This window comes from Anomaloglossus baeobatrachus, chromosome 10 (assembly GCF_048569485.1).
Source record: "Anomaloglossus baeobatrachus isolate aAnoBae1 chromosome 10, aAnoBae1.hap1, whole genome shotgun sequence".
NCBI lineage: Eukaryota > Metazoa > Chordata > Amphibia > Anura > Aromobatidae > Anomaloglossus > Anomaloglossus baeobatrachus.
Window position 1 is genome coordinate 197,493,447 of NC_134362.1, and position 22,676 is coordinate 197,516,122.

The 22,676-nt window shown below is 52.0% G+C and overlaps 1 protein-coding gene across 1 annotated transcript in view; it reads right to left on the reverse strand.

The window, feature by feature from the left end:
• GPATCH1 (G-patch domain containing 1) overlaps positions 1–20,549 on the reverse strand; it is a 178,120-nt gene extending 157,571 nt beyond the window's left edge. Inside the window, 4 exon segments of the mRNA XM_075326109.1 lie at positions 16,982–17,142; positions 18,770–18,855; positions 19,228–19,362; positions 20,443–20,549. Coding sequence (XP_075182224.1) covers positions 16,982–17,142; positions 18,770–18,855; positions 19,228–19,362; positions 20,443–20,515 — 455 coding nt within the window. The 5' untranslated portion in view covers positions 20,516–20,549.
• Between the last annotated feature and the right edge of the window lie 2,127 nt (positions 20,550–22,676).

The window sequence follows — 22,676 nt, forward strand, 5'->3', positions numbered from 1 at the left end:
AGAGCCTGCCACCGACCGAGGATGCGGAGAGAGGAGGCCGAAAGTCATGAGGCAGCCGGCTTGGAAGCGGTTCCTCCGGCTGCTTTCTTTGGGCGTGAGTGAGTCCGCCAGGAATCTGAGCTCCTCTGCTCCTTCTGAGTCCTTTTGGACGAGGAGAATTGGGTCCTGCCCGAACCTCGAAAGGACCGAAACCTCGACTGTCCCTTCCACTGTTGAGGTTTGCTTGATCTGGGCTGGGGTAAGGAAGAGTCCTTACCCTTGGACTGTTTAATGATTTCCGCCAATTGCTCACCAAACAGCCTGTCTTGAGATAATGGCAAACTGGTTAAGCATTTTTTGGAAGCAGAATCTGCTTTCCATTCCTTTAACCATAAGGCTCTGCGTAAAACCACCGAGTTGGCGGACGCCATTGACGTACGGCTGGTAGAGTCCAAGACCGCATTGATAGCGTAAGTCGCAAACGCAGACATTTGCGAAGTCAAGGACGCCACCTGCGGCACTGATGGACGTATGATAGAGTCCACCTGCGCCAGACCAGCTGAAATAGCTTGGAGTGCCCACACGGCTGCGAATGCTGGAGCAAACGACGCGCCGATAGCTTCATAGACAGATTTCAACCAAAGGTCCATCTGTCTGTCATTGGCATCTTTAAGTGAAGCCCCATCTTCCACTGCAACTATGGATCTAGCCGCAAGCCTGGAGATTGGGGGGTCCACCTTTGGACACTGGGTCCAGCGTTTGACCACGTCAGGGGGAAAGGGATAACGTGTATCCTTAAGACGTTTGGAGAAACGCTTATCTGGATAAGCATGGTGTTTCTGGACTGCTTCTCTGAAGTCCGCGTGGTCCAGAAAAGAGCTCAATTTACGTTTGGGATACCTAAAATGGAATTTCTCCTGCTGTGCTGCTGCCTCCTCCGCTGGAGGAGAAATATCCAGCAGTCTATTGATGGCCGCTATAAGATCATTCACCATGGCGTCACCATCAGGGGTATCCAGGTTGAGAGCAGTCTCAGGATTGGACTCCTGATCACCTAGTTCTGTCTCATCATACAGAGAATCCTCTCGCTGAGACCCTGACCAGCGTGATGACGCCGAGGGTCTCTCCCAGCGAGCTCGCTTAGGCTGCCTGGGACTGTCGTCCGAGTCAGAGCCTTCAGCCTGTGATGTCTGGGACCCCCTTGGAGCACGGATTAGTTCCAACTGAGGGGGACCGGGGAACATTGAATCAGCAGTGCCCATGGTCTGAGTGACCGGCCTGGACTGCAAGGTTTCTAGAATTTTTGTCATAGTCACAGACATCTTATCAGCAAAAACTGCAAATTCTGTCCCCGTCACCGGGGCAGGGTTCACAGGCGTCTCTGCCTGGGCCACTACTAGCATAGACTCCGGCTGACGAAGTGGCACAGGGACCGAACATTGCACACAATGGGGGTCAGGGGAACCTGCCGGTAGATCAGCCCCACACGCGGTACAGGCAGTATATAAAGCCCGTGCCTTGGCACCCTTGCTTTTTGCGGATGACATGCTGTTGTCTCCTCAGAGCAATATAGGGGTATAAGCCAAGAAGCGACCGAACAGTGCAATAGATAGGTACAGACAAAAGTACACAAAAACTACACTGTGGCACTAGTGGGGTCAGCACCTAGGTGCTGCTTACCGCCCGCTTAACAGCGGGTGTGTGGTCGCCAGAATCCCTTGTCTGGGTCTCCCAGGGCTATGTCCGTTCTCCAGCTCAGACTGCGTGCAGGAATGGCTGCCGGCGTCCTGTGAAGAGGGGCGGGCCGTGGGCGTGCTGCAGACAAAGAGCGGGAACTGGCGTCCCACTGTGCCCAGTGAGAGGGCTGGAGTATGTAAATAAGACTCCAGCCCTCGGCGCTGACTATTGTACAGCGTCTCTCCCCTTCCCTGACTGACAGGGCTGGGGGCGGGAACGAAGCGTAACTAGGCCGCAGAAGCCGGGGACTAGATTTACAAGCGCTGCCGTCGTAAAAGCACGGTCGGCGCGAAGTCCCCGGCGCACCACAAGTCTCAGCCGCGCCGCAGTCACCATGGCGGCCGGCGCGGTAGTTCCCCACACATAAACTCACTCAGCAAAGCTGCAGTGAGTATAACCCCAAGCGCGCAGCGCTACTGTCCCCGGCGCACTAGAACACCCAGCAACGCTGGAGTGTGTCTGTGCCTGTCTGCACGGGGACACAGAGTACCTGAATGTTGCAGGGCCTTGTCCCTGACGGCACCCTAGCTCCGTATCCAGCAGGATCTCCGGGTCTGTGGATGGAGCCCGGCCTCAGAGTCTGGAGGCCGGTAAGATCCCACTTCACCAGAGCCCTTCAGGGGGATGGGGAAGGAAAACAGCATGTGGGCTCCAGCCTCCGTACCCGCAATGGGTACCTCAACCTTAACAAACACCGCCGACAAAAGTGGGGTGAGAAGGGAGCATGCTGGGGGCCCTAGTATGGGCCCTCTTTTCTTCCATCCGACATAGTCAGCAGCTACTGCTGACTAAACAGTGGAGCTATGCGTGGATGTCTGACCTCCTTCGCACAAAGCATAAAACTGAGCAGCCCGTGATCCCACGGGGGGTGTATAGCCAGAAGGGGAGGGGCCTTACACTTTTTAGTGTTGTGCTTTGTGTGGCCTCCGGAGGCAGTAGCTATACACCCAATCGTCTGGGTCTCCCAATGGAGCGCCGAAGAAAAGGAATTTTTACGGTAAGTAAACAAAATTCCCTTCTTCTTTGTCGCTCCATTGGGAGACCCAGACAATTGGGACGTCCAAAAGCAGTCCCTGGGTGGGTAAAAGAATACCTCGGTAAAAGAGCTGTAAAACGGCCCCTTCCTACAGGTGGGCAACCGCCGCCTGAAGGACTCGCCTACCTAGGCTGGCATCTGCCAAAGCGTAGGTATGCACCTGATAGTGTTTCGTGAAAGTGTGCAGACTCGACCAGGTAGCCGCCTGACACACCTGCTGAGCCGTAGCCTGGTGCCGCAAAGCCCAGGACGCACCCACGGCTCTGGTAGAATGGGCTTTCAGCCCTGAAGGAACCGGAAGCCCAGAAGAACGGTAGGCTTCAAGAATCGGTTCCTTGATCCACCGAGCCAAGGTTGACTTGGAAGCCTGCGACCCTTTACGCTGGCCAGCGACAAGGACAAAGAGCGCATCCGAGCGGCGCAGGAGCGCCGTACGAGAAATGTAGAGTCTGAGTGCTCTCACCAGATCTAACAAGTGCAAATCCTTTTCACATTGGTGAACTGGATGAGGACAAAAAGAAGGTAAGGAGATATCCTGATTGAGATGAAAAGGGGATACCACCTTAGGGAGAAATTCCGGACCCGGACGCAGAACCACCTTGTCCTGGTGAAACACCAGGAAGGGGGCTTTGCATGACAGCGCTGCTAGCTCAGACACTCTCCGAAGTGATGTGACTGCCACTAGGAAGACCACCTTCTGCGAAAGGCGTGAAAGAGAAATATCCCTCATTGGCTCGAAAGGTGGTTTCTGAAGAGCCGTTAGCACCCTGTTCAGATCCCAGGGTTCTAGCGGACGCTTGTAAGGAGGGACTATGTGGCAAACCCCCTGCAGGAACGTGCGTACCTGTGGAAGCCTGGCTAGACGCTTTTGAAAAAACACAGAGCGCCGAGACTTGTCCCTTAAGGGAGCCGAGAGACAAACCCTTTTCCATTCCGGATTGAAGGAAGGACAGAAAAGTGGGCAAGGTAAACGGCCAGGGAGTAAAACCCTGATCAGAGCACCAGGATAAGAAGATCCTCCACGTCCTGTGGTAGATCTTGGCGGACATTGGTTTCCTGGCCTGTCTCATAGTGGCAATGACCTCTTGAGATAACCCTGAAGACGCTAGGAGCCAGGACTCAATGGCCACACAGTCAGGTTGAGGGCCGCAGAATTCAGATGGAAAAACGGCCCTTGTGACAGCAAGTCTGGTCGGTCTGGTAGTGCCCATGGTTGACCCACCGTGAGATGCCACAGATCCGGGTACCACGACCTCCTCGGCCAGTCTGGAGCGACGAGGATGGCGCGGCGGCAGTCGGACCTGATCTTGCGTAACACTCTGGGCAGCATTGCCAGAGGAGGAAATACATAAGGCAGTTGAAACTGCGACCAATCCTGAACTAATGCGTCTGCCGCCAGAGCTCTGTGATCTTGAGAACGTGCCATGAATGCCGGGACCTTGTTGTTGTGCCGGGACGCCATTAGGTCGACGTCCGGCTTCCCCCAGCGGCAACAGATCTCTTGAAACACGTCCGGGTGAAGAGACCATTCCCCTGCGTCCATGCCCTGGCGACTGCGAAAGTCTGCTTCCCAGTTTTCTACGCCCGGGATGTGAACTGCGGAGATGGTGGAGGCTGTGGCTTCCACCCACAGCAGAATCCGCCGAACTTCCTGGAAGGCTTGCCGACTGCGTGTGCCGCCTTGGTGGTTGATGTATGCCACCGCCGTGGCGTTGTCCGACTGAATTCGGATCTGCCTGCCTTCCAGCCACGGCTGGAACGCCTTTAGGGCTAGATACACTGCCCTTATCTCCAGAACATTGATCTGAAGGGAGGACTCTGGCTGAGTCCAGGTACCCTGAGCCCTGTGGTGGAGGAAGACCGCTCCCCACCCTGACAGACTCGCGTCCGTCGTGACCACAGCCCAGGATGGGGGCAGGAAGGATTTCCCCTTCGACAAAGAAGTGGGAAGAAGCCACCACTGAAGGGAGGCCTTGGCTGCCCGAGAAAGGGAGACGTTCCTGTCGAGGGACGTCGACTTCCTGTCCCATTTGCGGAGAATGTCCCATTGAAGTGGACGCAGATGAAACTGCGCAAAAGGAACTGCCTCCATTGCTACCACCATCTTCCCTAGGAAGTGCATGAGGCGCCTCAAGGGGTGCGACTGGGCTCGAAGGAGAGATTGCACCCCTGTCCGTAGTGAACGCTGTTTGTCCAGCGGAAGCTTCACTATCGCTGAGAGAGTATGAAACTCCATGCCGAGATATGTCAGTGATTGGGCCGGTGTCAATTTTGACTTTGGGAAATTGATGATCCACCCGAATCTCTGGAGAGTCTCCAGAGCAATGTCCAGGCTGTGTTGGCATGCCACCCGAGAGGGGGCCTTGACAAGAAGATCGTCTAAGTAAGGGATCACCGAGTGTCCCTGAGAGTGTAGGACTGCTACCACTGTTGCCATGACCTTGGTGAAGACCCGTGGGGCTGTCGCCAGGCCGAAAGGCAGTGCCACGAACTGAAGGTGTTCGTCCCCGATGGCGAAACGCAGGAAGCGCTGATGCTCTGGTGCAATCGGCACGTGGAGATAAGCATCCCTGATGTCGATTGATGCTAGGAAGTCTCCTTGGAACATCGAGGCGATGACGGAGCGGAGAGATTCCATCCGGAACCGTCTGGTTTTCACGTGTCTGTTGAGCAGTTTGAGGTCCAGAACGGGACGGAAAGATCAGTCCTTTTTTGGCACCTCAAACAAGTTGGAGTAAAAACCGTGACCCCATTGCTGAAGGGGAACAGGGATCACCACTCCTTCTGCCTTCAGAGTGCTCACCGCCTGAAGAAGAGCATCGGCTCGCTCGGGGGGTGGAGATGTTCTGAAGAAACGAGTCGGAGGACGAGAGCTGAACTCTATCCTGTAACCGTGAGACAGAATGTCTCTCACCCATCGGTCTTGGACATGTGGCAACCAGGCGTCGCAAAAGCGGGAGAGCCTGCCACCGACCGAGGATGCGGTTTGAGGAGGCCGAAAGTCATGAGGAGGCCGCTTTGGGAGCGGTTCCTCCGGCGTTCTTTTTAGGACGTGACTTAGACCGCCATGAATCGGAGTTCCTCTGACCCTTCTGTGGCCTGTTGGACGAGGAGAATTGAGACCTGGCTGAGGGCCGAAAGGACCGAAACCTCGATTGTACCTTCCGTTGTTGAGGTCTGTTTGGTTTGGACTGGGGTAAGGACGAGTCCTTTCCCTTGGATTGTTTAATGATTTCATCCAATCGCTCGCCAAACAGGCGGTCGCCAGAAAATGGCAAACCGGTTAAGAACTTTTTGGAAGCAGAGTCTGCCTTCCATTCACGTAGCCACATGGCCCTGCGGACTGCCACTGAATTGGCGGATGCTACCGCCGTACGGCTCGCAGAGTCCAGGACAGCATTCATGGCGTAGGACGCAAAAGCCGACGCCTGGGAGGTTAAAGACACAACCTGCGGAGTAGAGGCACGTGTGACTGCATCAATCTGCGCATGACAAGCTGAGATAGCTTGGAGTGCCCATACGGCTGCGAATGCTGGAGCAAAGGACGCGCCGATAGCTTCATAGATGGATTTCATCAGGAGCTCTATTTGCCTGTCAGTGGCATCCTTGAGTGATGCACCATCTGCCACTGCAACTATGGATCTAGCCGCCAGTCTAGAGACTGGAGGATCCACCTTGGGACACTGAGCCCAACCCTTGACTACGTCAGGGGGGGGGGAAGGGGTAACGTGTGTCATTAAGGCGCTTAGTAAAGCGCTTATCCGGAAAAGCTCGGTGTTTCTGGACTGTATCTCTGAAGTTGGAGTGATCAAGAAATGCACTCCGTGTACGTTTGGGAAACCTAAATTGGAATTTCTCCTGCTGAGAAGCTGACTCCTCAATCGGAGGGGCTGGGGGAGAAAGATCCAACACCTGATTGATGGACGCTATAAGGTCATTTACTATGGCGTCCCCTTCAGGTGTATCCAGGTTGAGAGCGGCATCAGGATCAGAGTCCTGATCTGCTACCTCCGCTTCATCCTCTAGAGAGTCCTCCTGCTGAGACCCTGAGCAGTGAGATGAAGTCGAGGGAAGCTCCCAGCGAGCCCGCTTAGCCGGTCTGGGACTGCGGTCCGTGTCGCAGTCCTCACCGTGGGACCTATGAGTCGCCCCAGGAGCACTTTGCTGCTCCAACCGAGGGGGGCCTGGGGTCAATGATTCAACAGTGCCCGGGGCCTGTGATACCGGTCTGGACTGCAAAGCCTCTAGTATCTTAGCAGACCATCTATCCATAGACTCAGACAGTTTGTCAGCGAATACTGCAAACTCTGTCCCTGTCACCTGGACAGTGGCAGCAGGTGGTTCCACCGGGGCCGAGGGTCCCACTAGTGGCTGAGGCTCCGGCTGAGTGAGTGTCACAGGGGCCGAGCATTGCACACAATGAGGGTAGGTGGAACCTGCAGGTAGCATAGCCGCACATGAGGTACAGGTTGCAAAATAAGCCTGTGCCTTGGCACCCTTGCTTTTTGCGGACGACATGCTGTTGTCTCCTCTTAGTGCAATCAGTGAGGGTATATAGCCAAAAGCAAATAGTGCGGCCGTACAGAGTAAATGTATACAATATAAGCATATAAATATACATTTCGGCACCCAGGGGGGCCAGCACCTAGTAACAGGTGCGGCTTACCGACCGCCCTCAGCGGTGTGTGACCACCAGATTCCCTGCCTGGGCCTCCCAGAGCTGTGGAGCTCTGTGTTGTCTCCCCTCTGAAGTTCTCCAGCGTCAGAAGTGCTGATAGGAATGGCTGCCAGCGTTCTGAGAGGAGGAGGGAGCCGTGGGTGTGCCTCAGAAAGTGCGGGAATCTGGTGCCCCGCAGTGCTCAGTGAGGGGGGAGGAGGATATCTCAGTATGCTCCAGCCCTCACCGCTGACATGCAGTCTAGCGTCCCGCCCTCACCCCTGACTGGCAGGCCCGGGGGTGGGAGTTTGCGGTACTAGGCCGCAAAAGCCGGGGACTAAATTTATTAGCGCGGCCGGCAAACAAGTGCGGCCGGCGCGGTAGTCCCGGCGACGCAAAACACCCGGCAGGTGCTGCAGCGTCCGATACACAGGCGCTCTATGCGCCGTCCCCAAGGGGACACAGAGTACCTCAGAGGAGCAGGGCCTGTCCCTGACGATACCCGATCTCCTGTCCAGCAGATCCCCCAGGGGCTACGGAGGGAGCACGGTCCCAGTGCCTGGATGACCGGTTAGGATCCCACTTCACCCAGAGCCCCTAAGGGATGGGGAAGGAAAACAGCATGTGGCTCCAGCCTTTGTACCTGCAATGGGTACCTCAACCTTAACAGCACCGCCGACCAGAGTGGGGTGAGAAGGGAGCATGCCGGGGGCCCTGTTATGGGCCCTCTTTTCTTCCATCCGATATAGTCAGCAGCTGCTGCTGACTAAATTGTGGAGCTTGCGTGCATGTGTGCCTCCTTCAACACAAAGCATAAAAACTGAGGAGCCCGTGATGCACGGGAGGGTGTATAGCAGAGGGGAGGGGTTACACTTTTTAAAGTGTAATACTTTGTGTGGCCTCCGGAGGCAGAAGCTATACACCCAATTGTCTGGGTCTCCCAATGGAGCGACAAGAAGGGAATTTTGTTTACTTACCGTAAATTCCTTTTCTTCTAGCTCCTATTGGGAGACCCAGACAATTGGGTGTATAGCTTCTGCCTCCGGAGGCCACACAAAGTATTACACTAAAAAGTGTAAGGCCCCTCCCCTTCTGCTATACACCCTCCCGTGCATCACGGGCTCCTCAGTTTTGGTGCAAAAGCAGGAAGGAGGAAACTTATAAATTGGTCTAAGGTAAATTCAATCCAAAGGATGTTCGGAGAACTGAAACCATGAACCAAAAGAACAATTCAACATGAACAACATGTGTACACAAAGAACAACAGCCCGAAGGGAACAGGGGCGGGTGCTGGGTCTCCCAATAGGAGCTAGAAGAAAAGGAATTTACGGTAAGTAAACTAAATTCCCTTCTTCTTTGTCGCTCCATTGGGAGACCCAGACAATTGGGATGTCCAAAAGCAATCCCTGGGTGGGTAAAAGAATACCTCGATAAAAAGAGCCGAAAAACGGCCCCCTCTTAAAGGTGGGCAACCGCCGCCTGAAGGACTCGCCTACCTAGGCTGGCATCTGCCAAAGCGTAGGTATGCACCTGATAGTGTTTCGTGAAAGTGTGCAGACTCGACCAGGTAGCCGCCTGACACACCTGCTGAGCCGTAGCCTGGTGCCGCAATGCCCAGGACGCACCCACGGCTCTGGTAGAATGGGCTTACAGCCCTGCAGGAATTGGAAGCCCACAAGAACGGTAGGCTTCAAGAATCGGTTCCTTGATCTACCGAGCCAAGGTTGACTTGAAAACCTGAAATCCCTTACTCTGGCCCGCGACAAGGACAAAGAGCGCATCCGACCGGCGCCGGGGCGCCGTTACGAGAAATGTAGAGCCGGAGTGCTCTCACCAGATCTAATAAATGCAAATCCTTTTCACATTGGTGAACTGGATGAGGGCCCAAGGGTAAGAACATATCCTGCTTGAGATGAAACGGGGATACCTTAGGGAGAAAGTCCGGGACCGGACGCAGAACCCCTTATCCTGGTGAAACACCAGGAAGGGGGCTCTGCATGATAGTGCTGCTAGCTCAGACACTCTCCTGAGTGATGTGACTGCCACTAGGAAGGCCACCTTCTGCGAAGGGCGAGGTAGAGAGACCTCCCGCATTGGCTCGAAAGAGGGTGCGAACGGACGCTCGTAATATGGGACTATGTGGTCAACCCCCCTGCAGGAACGTGCGGACCTGCGGAAGCCTGGCTAGACGCTTTTGAAAAAACACGGAAAGCGCCGATACTTGTCCCTTGAGAGAGCCGAGACAAGCCCTTGTCCATTCCGGATTGAAGTGAAAGAAAGAAGGAAAAGTGGACAAGGCAAACGGCCAGGGAGTAAAACCCTGATCAGAGCACCAGGATAAGAAGATCCTCCAAGTCCTGGGCTAATTTCGGCGGACGTTGGTTTCCTTGGCTGTCTCATGGTGGCGATGACCTCTTGAGATAACCCTGATGACGCTAGGGGCCAGGGCTCAATGGCCACACAGTCAGGATGAGGGCCGCAGTATTCAGATGGAAAAAAGGCCCTTGAGACAGCAAGTCTGGTCGGTCTGGGAGTGCCCACGGTTGACCCACCGTGAGGTGCCACAGCTCCGGGTACCACGATCTCCTCGGCTAGTCTGGAGCGACGAGGATGGTGCGGCGGCAGTCTGACCTGATCTTGCGTAACCCTCTGGGCAGTAGAGCCAGAGGAGGAAATACATAAGTCGAAACTGCGACCAGTCCTGAACTAACGTGTCTGCCGCCAGAGCTCTGTGATCCTTGGACCGAGCCATGAATGCCGGGACTTTGTTGTTGTGCCGAGACGCCATGAGATCGACGTCCGGTGTTCCCCAGCGGCAACAGATCTCTAGAAACACGTCCGGGTGAAGAGACCATTCCCCTGCTTCCATGCCCTGGCGACTGAGAAATCTGCTTCTCAGTTTTCTACGCCCGGGATGTGAACTGCGGAGGTGGTGTCGGAGTCCAGGTTCCCTGAGTCCTGTGGCGGAGGAAGACCGCTCCCCACCCTGACAGACTCGCGTCCGTCGTGACCACAGCCCCGGCTGGGGCCGGAAAGATTTGCAAGGGAAATAGAGGCGTTCTTGTTTAGGGACGTCGACCTCCTGTCCCATTTGTGGTGTCCGATAGAAGCGGACGCAGACGAATCTGCGCAAGGGAACTGCCTCCATTGCTGCCATCATCTTCCTTAGGAAGTGTATGAGGCGCCTTAAGGGGTGTGACTGGGTCCGAAGGAGAGAGTGCACCCCTGTCTGTATTGAGCGCTGTTTATGCAGCGGAAGCTTCACTATCGCTGAGAGAGTATGAAACTCCATCCCGAGGCATGAGAGAGTAGGACCGGCACCACTGTTGCCATGACTTTGGTGAAGACTCGACCTGATGGCGAAACGCAGGAAGCGTTGATGCTCTGGTGCAATCGGCACATGGAGATAAGCATCCCTGAGTCGATTGATGCTAGGAAGTCTCCTTGGGCCATCGAGGCGATGACAAAGCGGAGAGATTCCATCCGGAACCGTCAGGTTCTCTGTCTGTTGAGCAGTGTGAAGTCCAGAACGGGGCGGAGTGATCCGTCCTATCTTGGTACCACGAACAAGCTGGAGTAAAAACCGCGACTACGTTCTTGAAGGGGAACGGGCATCGCAACTCCTCCTGCCGTCAGAGTGTTCACCGCCTGAAAACGTGCATCGGCTCGCTCGGGGGGCGGAGATGCTCTGAAGAAACGAGTCGGAGGACGAGAACTGAGCTCTATCCTGTAACCGTAAGACAGAATGTCTCATCCATCGGTCTTGGACATGTGGGGACCGCTCCCCTGACCTGGACCGCCATGCAGAAGAGGTTCTCTGGCTCTTCTGTGGCCCGTTGGACGATGAGGATTGGGACCTAGCTGAGGGTGCTGAGGTCTCTTTGGTTTGGGCTGGGTAACCACGAGTCCTTTCCCTTGGACTGCTCAATCGTTTCATCCAATTGGTCGCCAAACAATCGGTCGCCAGAAAAAAGCAAACCGGACAAGAGCTTCTTGGAAGCAGAATCTGCCTTCCATTCGCGTAGCCACATGGCCCTGCGGACTGCCACCGGAGTGGCGGATGCTACCGCTGTACGGCTAGCCGAGTCCAGGACAGCATGCACGGCGGAGGATGAAATACCGACGCCTGAGACGTCAAAGACGCTAATTGCGGAGCAGAGTATGACCGCATTAATCTCAGACCGAGCAGCTGAGATAGGCTGGAGTGCCCACACTGCTGCAAAGGCTGGGGCAACGGACGCACCTATGGCTTCATAGATGGATCTCATTAGGAGCTCTGCCTGTCCGTGGCATTCTTGAGCGTTGAACCGTCAGCCACTGCTACTACTGATCTAGCCGCCAGTCAAGAGACCGGAGGGGCACCTTGGGACACTGAGCCCAACCCTTAACAACGTCAGAGGGGAAGGGAGAGCGTGTGTTATAAGGCGTTTAGTAAAAACGCTTGTCCGGGAAAGCCCTGTGCTTCTGGACAGCATCTCTGAAGCTTTGAGAGCCACGTCCGGACAGAGTCCTGGGTTGCGACCTCCGCCTCATCCTCTATAGCAGGGGTGGGCAATTAATTTTCCCATGGGGCCGCATGAGAAATTGGGATTGGTTTAGAGGGCCGGACTAATATAATTACCTCAGTTCTACCCAATATACTACATCACTACACCCCCTCCATATACTACACCTGTAATAAACTACACCACTACACCCCTATATACTATACCTGTATTATACTACACTCCCTCCATATACCTGTAATATACTACACCCCCATATACACCTGTATTATACTACACCACTATATAATACACCTCCGATATACTACATCATTACACCCCTATATACTACACCTGTAATATACTACATCACTACACCCCATATACTACACCTGTAATATACTACACCTCCATATAGCACACCTGTAATATACTACATCACTACATCCCATATAGCACACCTGTAATATACTACAACTCCATATAGCACACCTGTAATATACTACAACTCCATATAGCATCCCTGTAATATACTACAACTCCATATAGCACACCTGTAATATACTACAACTCCATATAGTACACCTGTAATATACTACATCACTACACCCCTATATACACCTGTAATATACTACATCACTACACCCCTATATACACCTGTAATATACTACATCACTACACCCCTATATACACCTGTAATATACTACATCACTACACCCCTATATACACCTGTAATATACTACATCACTACACCCCTATATACACCTGTAATATACTACATCACTACACCCCATATACTACACCTGTAATATACTACACCTCAATATAGCACACCTGTAATATACTACACCTCCATATAGCACACCTGTAATATACTACATCACTACACCCCTATATAGCACACCTGTAATATACTACACCTCCATATAGCACACCTGTAATATACTACATCACTACACCCCTATATAGCACACGTGTAATATACTACACCTCCATATAGCACACCTGTAATATACTACACCTCCATAGAGCACACCTGTAATATACTACGGCTCCATATAGCACACCTGTAATATACTACATCACTACACCCCTATATAGCACACCTGTAATATACTACGCCTCCATATAGCACACCTGTAATATACTACACCTCCATAGAGCACACCTGTAATATACACCTTCATATAGCACACTTGTAATATACTACACCTCCATATAGCACACCTGTAATATACTACACCTCCATATAGCACACCTGTAATATACTACATCACTACACGCCTATATAGCACACCTGTAATATACTACGCCTCCATATAGCACACCTGTAATATACTACACCTCCATAGAGCACACCTGTAATATACACCTCCATATAGCACACCTGTAATATACTACACCTCCATATAGCACACCTGTAATATACTACACCTCCATATAGCACACCTGTAATATACTACATCACTACACCCCTATATAGCACACCTGTAATATACTACGCCTCCATATAGCACACCTGTAATATACTACACCTCCATAGAGCACACCTGTAATATACACCTCCATATAGCACACCTGTAATATACTACACCTCCATATAGCACACCTGTAATATACTACACCTCCATATAGCACACCTGTAATATACTACATCACTACACCCCTATATAGCACACCTGTAATATACTACGCCTCCATATAGCACACCTGTAATATACTACACCTCCATAGAGCACACCTGTAATATACTACACCTCCATAGAGCACACCTGTAATATACACCTTCATATAGCACACCTGTAATATACTACACCTCCATATAGCACACCTGTAATATACTACATCACTACACCCCTATATAGCACACCTGTAATATACTACGCCTCCATATAGCACACCTGTAATATACTACACCTCCATAGAGCACACCTGTAATATACACCTCCATATAGCACACCTGTAATATACTACACCTCCATATAGTACACCTGTAATATACTACACCTCCATATAGCACACCTGTAATATACACCTCCATATAGCACACCTGTAATATACTACACCTCCATATAGGACACCTGTAATATACTACACCTCCATAGAGCACACCTGTAATATACACCTCCATATAGCACACCTGTAATATACTACACCTCCATATAGCACACCTGTAATATACTACACCTCCACATAGGACACCTGTAATATACTACACCTCCATATAGCACACCTGTAATATACTACACCTCCATATAGTACACCTGTAATATACTACACCTCCATATAGCACACCTGTAATATACACCTCCATATAGCACACCTGTAATATACACCTCCATATAGCACACCTGTAATATACTACACCTCCATATAGCACACCTGTAATATACTACACCTCCATATAGCACACCTGTAATATACACCTCCATATAGTACACCTGTAATATACTACACCTCCATATAGCACACCTGTAATATACTACACCTCCATATAGCACACCTGTAATATACTACACCTCCATATAGTACACCTGTAATATATTACACCTCCATATAGCACACCTGTAATATACTACACCTCCATATAGCACACCTGTAATATACTACATCACTATACCCCCATATACTACACCACTATATACACCTCCATATAGCACACCTGTAATATACTACACCCCCATATGTCACACACCCTGCTCCCCATACAGCCTGCACCCCCATATCACACACACTACACCCCATACAGCCTGCACCCCCATATCACACACACTACACCCCCATATGTCACACACCCTGCCCACATATCTCACCCTGCCTGTACCCCAACTTACCCCTCTCAAACACTCTGCACCCCTTCACATCCTTCTGTCAGTCTGCAGCCCTCATATGCCACTCACCCTGCAGCCCCCCTCCCCCTCATGTCCCCTCTTTTCTTATTACCAGTCATCATGTGTCCACATCTCCTTCAGGATTCACTATCTTTGCTTTCTGCCCGGCATCCTGTGTCTCCTCCCACACAGTCACATGGGCGTGACATCATCGCAGGTCCTGGAAGATGAATTATTCCGTCTGCTCTGCTGTGCTGCTCCTTCTCCTGCACTGACTGTGCGGACCTGCACAGGATCTCTCCCTGCTCGGCACGCTGCAGCCCGGCTCCACTGCACCGGCTGAAGACAGGCGGGCCGGTCACAGAGAGCAGGCGGGCCGGATGTGGCCCACGGGCCGCCCCTTGCCCAGGTCTGCTCTATAGAGTCCTCAAGCTGAGACCCTTGATGAAGTCGGGGAAGATTTTAAGCAAGGCCGCTTAGCCGGTCTGGGACTGCGGTTCGTGCCGGAGTCCACCACGTAATAACTAGAGGCCACCCCAGGAGCACGCTTCGTCGCAGACCGTGAGAGGCATGGGGGCGATCCCGCAGTGCCCGGGGCCTGTGTAAGGGGCCGGTCTGGACTGCAAGCTCCTAGTATCTTAGCAGACCATTTGTCCATAGCCTGAGCCATGGATAGTGAAAATGACTCAGAGAGTTTCTCAGCAAAAGCTGCAACTCTGTCCCTGCCGCCTGGACAGGGGACGCCGGCGGAGCTCAACCAGTGCCCCCGGCTCCGGCTGAGCGAGTGCCACATGGCCCGAGCAATGCTCACAGTGATCACTGAGGGATACATATGTACAGCCGAACTGTGAAAATGCATACAAACATTATATATCTATATATACAGTTCAGCACTCTAGGGGGCCCAGCACCGAGAAGAAGCCCCCTGGCGTACCGGCCGCCCAAGCAGTTCTGCTTAAAAACATGGCTGTCGGCGTTTACAGTGGAGGGGGGAGCCGTGGGCGTAACCCCAAAAGTGCGGGAATCTGGTGCCCCGAGTGAAACGTGAGGGGGGCGGAGGACAGCCGAGTGTGCTCCAGCCCTCACTGTCGGCCTCAGACTGACCGTCCCGCCCTTCCCCCTGACTGGCAGGGCCGGGGGCGGGAGTTTAAGGCGCTAGGCCGCAAAAGCTGGGGGCTAAAGTTAAACACCGCGGCCGGCAGGCAGGCGCGGTCGGCGCGGTAGTCCCGTACCAACCCCGCAGTCACTGCCAAATCTGAGGCCAAGGTGCTCCATGCACCGTCCCCAAGGGGACACTGAGTACCTGTGCGGGGATCTGTGCCGTAGAGTGCTTAGTGAGGGGGGGCGGAGGACAGCCAAGTGTGCTCCAGCTCTGTCGGCGTTAGACCGACCGCCCCGCCCTTCCCCCTGACTGGCAGGTCCGGGGGCGGGAGTATGCGGTACTAGGCCGCAAAAGCCGTGGAGTAAAGTTATAAGCGCGGCCGGCAAACAAGCACGGTCAGCGCGGTAGTCCCGGCGCACCAACACACCCAGCAGCTGCTGCAGCGTCCATAACACAGGCGCTCTATGCGGCGTCCCCAAGGGGACACAGAGTACCTCAGAGGAGCAGGGCCTTGTCCCTGACGATACCCGGTCTCCTGTCCAGCAGATTCCCCCAGGGGCTGCGGAGGGAGCACGGTCCCAGTGCCTGGTGACCGGTTAGGATCCCACTTCACCCAGAGCCCCTAAGGGATGGGGAAGGAAAACAGCATGTGGCTCCTGCCTATGTACCCGCAATGGGTACCTCAACCTTAACAGCACCGCCGACCAGAGTGGGGTGAGAAGGGAGCATGCCGGGGGCCCTGTTATGGGCCCACTTTTCTTCCATCCGATATAGTCAGCAGCTGCTGCTGACTAAATTGTGGAGCTTGCGTGCATGTGTGCCTCCTTCGCACAAAGCATAAAAACTGAGGAGCCCGTGATGCACGGGATGGTGTATAGCAGAGGGGAGGGGTTACACTTTTTAAAGTGTAATACTTTGTGTGGCCTCCGGAGGCAGAAGCTATACACCCAATTGTCTGGGTCTCCCAATGCAGCGACAAAGAAAGAAAGAAATATATATATATATATATATATATATATATATATATATATATATATATATATATATATATATATATATATATATATATATACATATACACACATATTCGGACGGCAACAACTAAATAACTAACATGTACTGCAAGTCATAAAAACGTAGAGGTTTAATAAATACTTTGCTGGAGCTATTAGATCTTCCAATATGGTCGCTCCTGGGATTGGCGCCGTCACTGACGCAAGCTCTCTGGCTTTTTCCCGTATTCGGTCTTTGGTTTTTGAAGCAAACTCGTCCGTAGTCAGAATTTCCTTCGGTGCTATGCCAAACTCTCCGAGATCCTGGAAATGAAGGGGAAATTACAATAGTCAGAGTCCACTGATGATGACCGAGTGCAGATATAGACAAGGGGATCTCTCGATACACTTGGGAGACATCTGATCTTCTTAACCCCTTCCCGCAAAAGGGTGTATTATTCACACCCTGGGAAGGGGTCCTCATATGTGTAGCGAGCTCTGGAGCTGCGCTTCCTCCACATGAAGCAGATACTGGCTATGTTATATAGCCGGCATCTGTCTCTAACAGTCGAAACGTTTTGGCTTTTACTTTTAACGATTCACAGAAAAGGACATAAATTCAAGTAAGAAAAAAGAAAAAAAAAAAAACACACAACAACAACAAATCCCCCAAAACAGCCATTAGCCAACAGGTCAAACTGCAAACGCACTACTATGATGCAGCCAGGCCCCTATGGCAAAGGTGGGGGCAACACAGGTGCAGAATGCGGATGAGACAACCACTCACAGCCTACCAACTCATGGAGGGGGTGGTTGCTGGTATTAAACATGCACACAGATGGGGTTTGCATAGGGCGCCAGTCACACAGGTATTTCTGATGCACAGTGTCTGGCTTCCAGCCTATTTATGACAACCATACTATTAGATCAGACGGGCTACCCTGCACTATATAAGTGCCTCAATAACCCCCATGTGTGAAGTTTGGGGGGTTTTTGCACTTTTTTTTTTACTGTTAACCATCTAAATTACATAATCAATCACTGAATGCAACATTTGGAACGTGCACATCGGCGCTCATCAGCCCCCCGTGACAAGATTGCAACGGACCAAGGGGTTGTCAAGGGAGGAATTTGGGTTGAAGACTGCTAATGGAGTCTTTGTTTGGGATATCCAGAGATGGTGCCGTATTAGCTGTATACCAGTGCCGATATATCAATGTATCCGACAATGAACACACAGACATGCTCTCTCTTCTCTCTTTCAGCCAGCGTCATCAACTGACTCGTGTATTCGATAGATCCAATTATACAGTAAGCATGAATAACCTTGAAGCTAAACAGGGAATGCTTTACTCCCCAATTTCTCACAGCACATTGCCTGCCTCCCGTACATTCCTTCTGTGTGAACATTACTGATAACACTTTTGCAGCTTCACATTCTGGCTTCATTATCTTTGGTTAACTCTTTCATGGCTATACAAGTTAAAATTATATTATGGGTCTATGCGATGGCTACAGAGACAGATAATTATACAACTACATCTATATTTTGATTATTTATATACACAGATATTCTTATTACATTTGAACAAACAAGCTATAGCTCAGGCGACCTCCACAAGGTTATTATGACAGCTGGGGATGGGGTGGGGTCTGCTGAAGACCCGTCACTGTCATCTCTGTCGTCTAGTAAAGCTCAGTCATAACCCAAAATCCATAGGAGACCGAGATTTTCATTCTAATGATAATTACTTCCATACTTTTATTTTAGTCTGTGCCTCCAGTGTCTTGTCATTCCTTTGTGTAAGAATTCCCAATGGATTACAGGACAACTCATATATGGACAATACAGTCGTGTGACCTCAGTCACTTTGTTTTCTCACAAAACAGACTTATGGCTACAAACACTAACATTTCACTATGAATTAACATGCTGCCGAATCCTTTATACCTCATCATCCATAAAATCCTCCGGTCTACTGACATGTTTTTCGGACTTCCCTTGCCGAGAAGACACAAAGGTTGATGGCGTCCAACCTACAAAAACAAAAAGCAAATGATCAGCAATCACCAGTCTGACATCCTACACAGATTGAGGCTCCTGGAGGGGTTGTCCTACCAAATTGTTTAAATATAGGCGATAAATGTATGATTATTGGGGGGGGGGGTCTTATTGTTGGTATTCTCAGTAATTTGGGGTAAAAAATCCTTGCATGAACAGCGCTGCAGTGCACATTCATGACCAACTGCCCCACTTATGTTGGTAGAGCACTATCGCTACAATCAACAGGACTTTCGGACCCATATTCTCAATGTAGGCCATTAAAACAACTTTTTTTATTTAAAGGACTTGCCAACTTTCAACAAATTAAAACAGGACCCTGCTGATTCCAGGATAAAACGTCTCACCTTCTTTTGATCCGACTGTGTTAAAGTATCCTGCAGAAAACCCTCCGGTGAAGGCGCCATGAAAGCGTTTGTAGCGTCCCTTCTCATCTTTCACAGTTTGCTCCTGGAGAGGTATGGGCCTCTTCGGCTGCTCCCCTAAAAAAGCAGAACAGATTACAAGAATTATTGCGTGAATTATGGCGCGGGTGACACGATGACAGAGAAGCAATAACACAATAGTGACAGGTCTAGAGGTAGCGCAATCACAGGGGAAAAGGCAAATAGAGGAGATAGGTGGGGTGCTGCAAAACCACCACGGCCTCCGGGGGCCACAAACAGCGACAACCACCACGGCCTCCGGGGGCCACAAACAGCGACAACCACCATGGCCTTCCGGGACAACCGTCAGCAAGAACCACATGGGCCGCCCGGGCCAACCGTCAGCAAGAACCACATGGGCCGCCCGGGCCACCGTCAGCAAGAACCACATGGGCCGCCCGGGCCACCGTCAGCAAGAACCACATGGGCCGCCCGGGCCACCGTCAGCAAGAACCACATGGGCCGCCCGGGCCACCGTCAGCAAGAACCACATGGGCCGCCCGGGCCACCGTCAGCAAGAACCACATGGGCCGCCCGGGCCACCGTCAGCAAGAACCACATGGGCCGCCCGGGCCACCGTCAGCAAGAACCACATGGGCCACCGTCAGCAAGAACCACATGGGCCGCCCGGGCCGCCGTCAGCAAGAACCACATCAGCCACCCGGGCCAAAGTCAGCGACAACCACCTGGACCGCCCGGGCCACCGTCATCGACAACCAACATGGACAGGGACCACCAGCAGCGGCGGCAACAAACACGACTGCCTGGGCCACCAGCAGCAACAACCACCGTGGCCACAAACGCTGACAACCACCACGGTTGCCCGGTCCACCAGCAGTGACAACCACCTCTGCTGCCCGGGACCACCAACACACATACATATACATATACATATATATATATATATATATAAAAAACTCTATAGAAGCAGCTATAAAGTTGCAAAACAACAGCAGACCACACAGGTAGCATTAACCCGGCTGCTCTATCCTCAGAAGCCTTTGTTTATTGTTAATACTGCGTTATAAATAAAGAAATACAAAAACAATTCGTGCTCCCTCTCAGCAATGCTCTGCACAGCACACAGCTATAGCAGCGGTATAATGTCCCCCTGCAGGTGTCCCCACAGCCTCTCACCCTCCTCGTACTGCTCCAGACACTTTCCGTAAGTGACAAAATCCTCCTCCCCGTCACTATCGCGCGCCGCCATCTTTACTGTTTAACTACGGGCGCCGAGCAGGGTCCAAACTCCTCCACGTGATCCGCGCTCCAGGGGCTGAGGGGCGTTCCCATGGTAACCTGCTAGGCGCGGGAGTAATGGCTGGCCAGAGGCCTCACTACTGCTGCTGCTGCTGTGTCTGACAGAAATGATATCACTGTGTGACTCTGGATATGTTTCATTTCATTGATATTACAGTAAATAGCAGACATATGTGAAAAAATAAAATACATCACACATACCCCTGCAATACACACACGGCTGCTGTGCCAAAATAACTAGGGTGCACCCACACAGGATTTTGGCACCAATTTCGTATCATTAGTGCCCCCCTAATAACAGTTACCTTGTCCAATTTGCATCTAGGTCTATGCGGCCCCTTGACTGACACGGCCTCACGGCTGACGCGGCCTCTCGACTAACGTGCCCCCTCGGCTGACGCGGCCCTTCGGCTGACGCGGTCCCTCGGCTAACGTGGCCCCTTGGCTGATGCAGACCCTCGGCTGATACGGCCCATCGGCTGACGCGGCCCCTCGGCTGACGCGGCCCCTCTTCATTTTCCATTTTTCCTCCTCGCTTTACAAAATCCATAACTTTTTTTTAACTTTTCAATTAATAGGTAAAAGTTGTAGTTTGCGTCTCTATTTTGGGGTCCATGCAACTTTCTGCAACTATTCCTCTTTTTGGAAACAAAAATAGTAATTCTGCCATTTTGTTTTTTTTGTATTTTGTTCCCCCCCAAGGTAAATGGTATGATATCTTATTAGTCTGGACAGTTATTGACGTGGCAAAAACTAAATACATTCATATTACTTTTTATTTATTTTTTTTACATTCGGTGAAAAAATGAGGTTGATGTGAACTTTTACGGTATTTCTTTAAAAATGTTTATTATTAATAATTATAATAATAATAATAAATTAATTAATTTTTCATTATTATTTTTTTAATTACTATATTGGTCCCCTCTCAGGCAAAACTTCAGTTGGGAGATGAGATGAGCGCCTCAGCTCAGGTGGGGGTCTGAGGAGTCTTTCTGGGAAGGGCATTTTGCATTTCCCCTTCACCTAAATAACAACAAAAAAAAACTATGATAGTAAGGTCTACTGGTTTATATTGAACCATGAGGAGGGGTATTGTCGCGGGCGGGGAGGAGGGTGTCAGCACACTACGCTCACCCCCTTCTGCTCAGGTCCGGCGGCTGCTGCTCAGTGGTGGCTCAAGCGGGGGGCCGGATCCCGGGGGTTTCTCGAGCGGCACTCCTCGCCCGTGAGTGAAAGGGGATTGTTGGGTGTGGGGATGATTATTGTCCGTGACGCCACCCACGGTTGTGGTGATTTCACCACCGCTGCTCTATACGGGGATCCCGGGGATGGTGATGTGGAGCAGCCAGGTGTTGTGTTACCCCTCCGTGGGTAGGGGTTGGTGATCCCGGGGCCCGGTGATGGCTTGGGAGGTGCAGGGCCTGGTGGGCGCAGGGACGCGGGGGCAGCGCTGTGCCTTGCGGCACTGTGGTACTCACTCAGCCTGAGACGTGACACAGTTTTTACGGTAAACCAAACGGCTGGATAGACGGTCCCACGGACGGCTGCACTTGCTCTCCCAGTAGGTGACGGTGATGTCCCTCTTCCTTGCACCTTGGTGTACTTGTTGGTTGCGATGGGTCCCCACCGGTAACCCGCTCCCCGGCTTCAAGCTGGACCGGGGGAGCTCTACTCTTTGCCCGCAGGCGCTGGCCCTAAGAAACTGGTGCCTTGGCGGTGGCGGTGTCTCTTCTATACTGGCTGGGCGGTTGCCTTCAATCGGGACTTGGTTGTTGGGGGATCTGCGTCCCCTCCACTGACGGATTCGGCAAATTATGGCGACTCCAAGCCTTGCCGGGGTCCGAGAGGCCCCTGCCCTGGTGCTGACTGTCCTTCGGAACACTGCTCCAGACCGCCGGGCACACAGCCAACGGGGTCCTTGCAGGAACTTCCAAACGGTCCCCCTCCAGACAGTCACCGCCGTTGCTGACCTTGCTGACCTGGTCCTACACAAAGCTGGACCCTTCAGGCTTTCCTTCCTTCTTGTCACCTCACTTGCTTTCCTCCTTTACCACTTTTCTACTTTCACTTCGCTGTTTACTCAAGCTCGTCCCTGAGCTGACTGCCTG